At 30.3% G+C, this 7,363-nt stretch overlaps 1 protein-coding gene and 1 non-coding gene across 3 annotated transcripts; one reads left to right on the plus strand and one right to left on the minus strand.

Annotated features, from left to right (window-relative positions):
* Nucleotides 1-3,443: 3,443 nt before the first annotated feature.
* On the plus strand, nt 3,444-3,514 carry TRNAG-GCC. Its single transcript has one exon. It is a non-coding gene; the product is annotated as a tRNA-Gly (tRNA).
* Nucleotides 3,515-3,678: 164 nt separating this feature from the next.
* Nucleotides 3,679-6,474, minus strand: LOC109241836 (probable phosphopantothenoylcysteine decarboxylase). Of its 2 annotated transcripts, none has more exons than XM_019408653.1 (3): nt 6,380-6,474; nt 5,051-5,386; nt 3,679-4,439 (listed from the first exon to the last, which is right to left on the minus strand). In XM_019408653.1, the coding sequence occupies exons 2-3, from the start codon at nt 5,384-5,386 to the stop codon at nt 4,146-4,148; spliced, it is 630 nt and encodes a 209-aa protein (XP_019264198.1). In that variant the 5' UTR covers nt 6,380-6,474; the 3' UTR covers nt 3,679-4,145. The 2 variants fall into 2 exon arrangements, with proteins under 2 accessions (XP_019264198.1, XP_019264197.1); XM_019408652.1 differs by having other exon boundaries at nt 5,051-5,390.
* Nucleotides 6,475-7,363: the final 889 nt, after the last annotated feature.

Below are 7,363 nucleotides of genomic sequence, written 5' to 3' on the forward strand. Positions count from 1 at the left end.
AAACTTTCGAGCAATATTTTAAAACAAAACAAATATTTATTTTATGATTAAAAATTATATATTTATCTATATTATACTAGAGAATAGTAGTTAATAATGATATAAAATAAAGTTACAAGCTAATGAAAAGCCACATAAAATGTAATAAAACTACATATTAGATTAACAAAATAGCAAAATTAAAGTAAATTATTAATAATTTACTATTAAAAATGGAAGGGAAAGACTATTTTGATTTGATACTAGAAATTTCTTAAAGTTATGATGAGAATACTCAAACTATGGATAATACCATGAAATTGAAGGCTTATTCATGAAAAATAAAAAATTAATAAAAAAAAATTCAAAAATACAAAATAAATTTCTAATATTGCTAATTTCGTTAATAAAAATTAAAAATTAAATTTTTATCTTAAAACTAAAAACGAAAGAAATTTTACGTGAAGAAATAAAATGACAATGAAAATACTACTACAATATTTAAATATAATATGTTCAAACAATTAAAAAAATATTTTTATGATTAATATCTGAATTTAGTGCAGTTAGTTTAAGTTTGAAAGCATGACATAATTTGTTGAAACTACGGTGCACTTTAGAAAATAGAATGATAATAATAATTTGAATTTGAGATGAGATTTTTTTATTTCATATTTTTTCATTATTTTTGAAAATATTATGTAAATAAACAAAATTAAATTGAAAATATTAATATTTAGGTATAATGTGCTCAAAAAAATTAATAAAATATTTTCTATGATTAAAATAAAAATAAAAAAGCTAAATAAATTTTTTAATGTAGGTAATTTTGCTAACAAAAATTAAAAATTAAAAATTAAATTTGTATATTTCGAATTTATCTAATCAACTTCACAATAGACCACATAGCAATTTAGAACAAAGTTAGTTAGGTTAGGTAATAATTAGTTTTTTTTAATTTAAATTGTTTAAAATTTAAATTATGCATTATGATTGTTAATAATTAGTTACTTTCTTTGAGTTTTACAAATTTAGAGCTTTGAAATTATTTTAAAATAAAGAATAAATAGAAGAAAATAAAAAAAAAACTGTCAATTCAAATTTAGGAGCAGTTGCTTCCTAATATGGTAGATAATATCTATAAAAAGCCACCAAATATTTATGATAAAGAAAATAATTTGATTTTGAATTTATAGATAGAAATATCTGAGTTGAGATAAAACAAAAGTTCATTACTTATAGAAAATAATACAAAATAGTAATTATTAAAAATATCAATAAATATATGACAAAATAGTAAAATTACTTTTCTGTTTATATTTTAAAAAAATTCAAAATTATAATTTTATTTATATATGATAGTATCGTGATTATATGTAAACAACTTCACAATAGGCCACATATGGTAATTTAGGACAAAGTTAGTTAGATTAGGTAATAATTACTTTTTTAAAATTTAAATCATTAAAAATTTAAATTATGCATTATGTATAGTTTATAATTAGTTACTTTCTTTGAGTTTACAAATTTAAAGTTTTGAAATTATTTTAAAATAAAAAACGAAAAGAAGAAAATAAATTAAAACTATCAATTCAAATTTAGAAGCAGTTTCTCCTAATATGGTAGTTTATATTTATAAGAAACTGCCAAATATTTTTTTGATAAAGAAAATAATTTGATTTCGAATTTATAGATAGAAATATTTGAGTTGAGATAAAACAAAAGTTCATTTACTTATGAAAAATAATACAANAACCAATTTTTACAGGAACTGCCCAAATTAGTTCTTTAATATAACATACTACAACTTAGTCCCACATGCGTGGCCTATTTTTAATCCCCACAACATATTCAAACCCTTAACATCTTACATGAAATCATGGAAGAAGGACTTACCCGGATGGAGGAAAACCAAGTGGTTATCTTCCTTGATTCTTGAAAACTTGAGCAAGATTTGGGTGATTATGAAGATAGGCTCCTTCTCTCTCTTTCACTCTCTATCTGCTCTCAACTCTCTCTAAAATCAGTAGAAAATGACCCCTAATAAAATTTAAAATATTTTTTTGAGAAGTGATGTTGAAAATGATATTAAGCCAAGTGACACGCTAATAAATAGTAATATTAATAATTTAATAATATTAAATAATAAAAATTATAATAAAGAAAAATAAGAAATAAAAATATTATACGATGACTATATAATTCATTTTTCTTTAATTTCATATAGTTTAGTTAATGAAATATTGCATTGAGAAATAAGATGCCAATTGAAATTTTATTAAGGCAACATCATATTCTATACCTTTTATAATTAAGATAATTAGTATTTCTAATATTGACCGCGCGCGCTCTAATACTAGTTTTATATTAATAGTACTTTAGCTATATTAAATGGCCATCACATGATCCCACATGTACACTTGTCTCCCTAATCTATGCTGTTTAATGCAGTTTCGTTTCATTAATTGCTTCTTAAACAGTTAAATTAAAGTTTAAGATACTCGCTTAGTTGACTTCTCCAAAAAAACTTAAAAGATATAGGATATAATGATATACCACGAAAATTAAAAGAATATTATTAACATCAACTTTACAATCTAGCTGTACTAATTTTTTGTTTTAAGAAATGTGTTATCCTCGTACAGATGTCAGTAGGTGAATTAATAAGATGAAATAGATAAATAATACCCCAATAATCTGTGATGGGAGGTGATATTGTCAAATCCCAAATAGATTCATCAGATTGTTTTTATTTGAGGAATTTTCATAAAACACTGCAATTTAGCGTCTAATTATCATATGTAACTATAGTTTGTCTAATTACCATCCGTAACTACTGTTCAATTGATACCAATGAATACCACCAAAGCGAAATACAAAAAATACAGAAAATAAAATGCGCTCGTTTAGAGTCAAACTCAAGACCTCTTCTTACTAAGTGGGCGAGGCGCACTAACATTTTGAACTACGAGATCTTTGCTCCCTTATTTCAGTTCAAAACAATTGATCTCTTATTCCAACACTAAAAGTAAATATGCTATAAAATTCAAATATGGCTACAAATGGTAATTTTCTGAAAGTATAGATACGAATGCTAAATACACATTTACCATTATCTAACGTAAGTTTTCCTTCTTATTTTGACCTCTTATCTAACGTACCTAATTCTATAAAGAAGAGTAAGCAAATTGAGTTCAGAAAACACAAATTTAGATAAGGATAATTATCCGAGCAGAGAAAAAAATGTGAAATTATGAGAATAAGATGGTTCAATATAGATATACATTTTCTATCTCAGTAATATTTTATAGAGATACCATGGAATTTTATGTCTAGAAATTTTTGAAACTTTAAGTACGTCACATGAAACAAAGCTGTTTACTAAAAGTTGAGAGAAATATATAATCTTGTGGTTCAGACTTTAATGTTGATATACATTTTCTTTAGTTTGCTAAAACAACAATGCACCAGTGGTCTAGTGGTAGAATAGTACCCTGCCACGGTACAGACCCGGGTTCGATTCCCGGCTGGTGCATCAGGGGTATATTTTTTTTATATTTTCTTTTGGAGGCCAATTCACTCACCAAGATAAGAAGTTAAAACTTCTAAATCACTCAATGACCTGTAAGTGTCTGAAAAGATTAGGAGGTATCACATAAAGAATGTTTAGTACGATTTCTTCCTTTTTGCTCCCTTTTTCCCCATAAATCTTCAGTTGTTCACATGGTTTACCTTTGTGTACGCCTCCAATAAAGTTCTAAAATGTCCGAAGGAGCAGCAAAGGTTTGTATAGTATGAGAAACCTGAGAATCTAAGAGCAACAAATTTGTACAAGTAAACCTACTCTCTAAATATATTGAGTTTCCAGCCTCATTTGCTACACTAATCGAAGAGCTGCATCTGTTTTCCACACGTCTGTCCATGATTGCATCCATTTTTAGCAGCAATTATACAAAATGAAAGTAAACCTAAGACGCGAGTAGCTCCTACTAGTACAAACAAGATAGTAGGAAGGCGAAAGAACAGGAAGACGACTAACATGCCAAGCCATGAAGAGAATTGTCCCAACAGGATAGGATCCTTAGGACAAACATTCTTGTGGCAAACTTCAGCTGCAATATCTATGCCTTGAATGAAACGATGAATGAATTTTCATGATACATGGATCATGATACGGTGCTGCTTCCCGATTGTGATCGTGAATGTAAACAGTGTCTTACAGTTGAGAAGATGAGAGAAGGCTCCGCCATTGCTCCATTTCCATAATCTCCACAGGCTAGCCTCTTTGGTACCGGTGGTATAAGAGAGATGCCAAGCTCATCAATTATCATAAGGTGCCGCTCGGTGTATGGGTTATTCCACATAAATGTATTCATGGCTGGTGCCACAAAGAGGGGTTTATCATAGTCCCATGCTCGCACAATGCAGGTCAGCAAGTTATCACACAATCCACCAGCAATCTACAACACAAAAACAAATGTGAATATGTGTGCCAAAGAAACAAAAGGAGTAAGCTAATAACCCCAAACAACTGTATAACCAGGAGATACTGAATTCTTCAAATATTTTATTCTAATGTCATACAGTTCGGGATGTCTATTTTAAATGATTTTCTTTTATATTCATGATGTTTGGGCAAGATTGCGCACACCTCGACTAATTTCACAGGCTTGAACAGATGGGAAGAAATCACCAAGGGTTTTTGCCTCCGCTGGAATTTAATCCTGAGACCTCGTGGTTCTCAACCCATTTCATTGACCACTAGGCCACACCCTTAGGTGTGTCTGTTTTAAATGAATTTCCAGTCTTGTCACCAGAATTTTCCAGTTTCAGGATTGCTCATGGGCACACGAGTATTCAGAGAACCAAATTCCATGCTAACTTCAATAAGTGACCATTCCTCAGTCAATTATTGTCATTTTTGAACATTTAAGTTCATTCTGAACATTTATCTGAACTTGTAATACAACTACTACTAATAGTATAAGGAAATGAAATTCGTTTCCTGCAGTGGAACGTATCCAATATCATGAATAAATTTTATGAATAAGAAAATATAAAGAGATATCACCTTTCCAAGCGTATTTGCTGAGAGAGGGGCAATAACCATGATATCAGCCCATCTACGGAGCTCAATGTGTAACACGCTATCACCTACTTTCTTCCAAGTGGACCATTCATCGTCATCAGTATAAAGGACGACATCTTTTGGAAATGACACTTTGTCAATGAAATGAAGAGAAGCTTTTGTTGCAACTGCTTTGACTTCTGCCCATTTAGAAAAGCAATGACATAGATTTGCAAACTTGATTGTTGCCACGCTTCCACTTGCAGCTAGCAGAATCCGAGGTTTCCGTGAAGCATTGTTAACTTGAATTGGTTCGACCTCTGAAGTTATAGGCTCCATCTGTCTTACAAAATGCGAAACTTCGAATGACTTTTAAATTTGTATCAAGAGAAAGACACCTAAGAGAGATAGCAGTAGCAGAGAAGACGGAGATCACAAGCAAAATTTAAAAACCTTATAAATCTATATTTCCATTCATTCGAGATAGCTTTTCCATTTTCAATAGGGTTGATTACGATGCTAAGACTCCCTATAAGTAACCATATTTGCAAACAAAAACTCCATCCACAACAACAAGAAAAAGGACAGCTCTCTCCCTTTATGCAGAGATCCAAATCAAGTATATTCATTAGAGAAATAATATCTCAAAGAGCCAACTTTGCATACTAAAGCACCCATTCTTTATAAAAATGAAGGACATATAGGACATAGTCAAACTCGCCTTCTAGTATCACAAAGCAAAATTTTCAATTCTTCTGCAATGCCTCCGAGGTTCACATCAAAGTTCAAACGTCAATGTATACACAAATGAAATCCCATTCGTGGTTTAGTACCCTATTCCAAAATCCAACAAAATTACAAGGTAAAGTAGAGTCTAAATTTCGCATATAATTACTGAATTTTACCCACTATCCCATTAGCGCACAAAACTATTTCTCCAGTCACATTAAGTGACAAAAGCGTCTCTTAACACAAAGCTTGACTTCGATCAAATTTTTTTTTACTTAGACCTAGTGCATGCATCTAACTATATTAATTTACCAGAGTATGATCAATTGATATACTGAAGTAAAATTATACTACTCATTAAGTAACTAGATCAAATGATAGACCTTATGTATAAGACATAGGGGATGAACTTATTCATTTGATGCATGCACCGAGACTTCACAATCCATCTAGAATTATAACAATATATATAAAATTAAAAAATTAAGCACCACTCAGCCCTTAAAACAGAAAAAAATAGACTCAAAAAGTTTAAGGGAATCAGCTTGATACTATGGAAAACGGAAACAGAAAATACTGGGGAAAAATGCATAGTAAACTTACCACAGGTTCAGGTAGCCGGTAGGAAGTGCTCGGATCAATTTTGTAGTGTGAGAAGGGCGGGACAAACCAGTTAGGCAATTTGTGCTTATCCTAGCTTTTTCCCTGGGAGATTTGGAAGGAGAAAGGCTATATATGCTTCGGCAGCAAAAGCCAATTGTTGGACTCTATTTTGGGCCTCCATCTGTTGACCCAACAGTGAATCATTAAGAGAAACTTTCAAAAATCACTATATTTTAGTGATTATTAGCTAGTTGTAGCTACCATTTACTATATTATTTCCTATAGCTATGTTTTCAGATTTTTTAGAGTGTATTTGATGTATTTAAGCTACTGTATCCATGAATACAGTAGCATTTCTAGGCGTGAAACAGGGGATTACAGCTAGACAGATTTTTGTATTCGAGTGTATTCGACTATATTCATGGCGTGAAACATGGGATTACAGCTGGACAGGTTATTGTATTCGACTGTATTCACGGCGTGAAACAGGGATTACACTATTTTTAAACGGAAAGTGAATCAATTAACATAATAGACTCCTAATATAACTCAGCAAACTCAATTATAACACACAAATTTTGTATTTTCAGTTATAAAAAAGATTCTCAACTGAAAAACACCCCAAAAATATAGCAATCTTCAGAGTAATTATATAATACATCTGAATACAAAAATTATATTAATTACAAAAAAACATATGAATACATTCATGGAATATAGAGAGACAGTGAATACAATGAAATACATAGAATACAGCGGGATACATTAAAATACAATGAAAAAAAAAAGACAATGAATACAATGAAATACATAGAATATAGCGAGATACATTGAAATACAATGGAAAAAAAGACAATGAATACAATAAAATACATCGAGATACATTGAAATATATTAACAGAAAATTCAAGTTGCTCAGCCCCCAACTCCGTCGGCTTTGTTCAAGAAACAACCCTAATGTCGTCTCGCTGAAGTAGCATCAGT

Source organism: Nicotiana attenuata, unplaced genomic scaffold (genome assembly GCF_001879085.1).
Source record: "Nicotiana attenuata strain UT unplaced genomic scaffold, NIATTr2, whole genome shotgun sequence".
NCBI lineage: Eukaryota > Viridiplantae > Streptophyta > Magnoliopsida > Solanales > Solanaceae > Nicotiana > Nicotiana attenuata.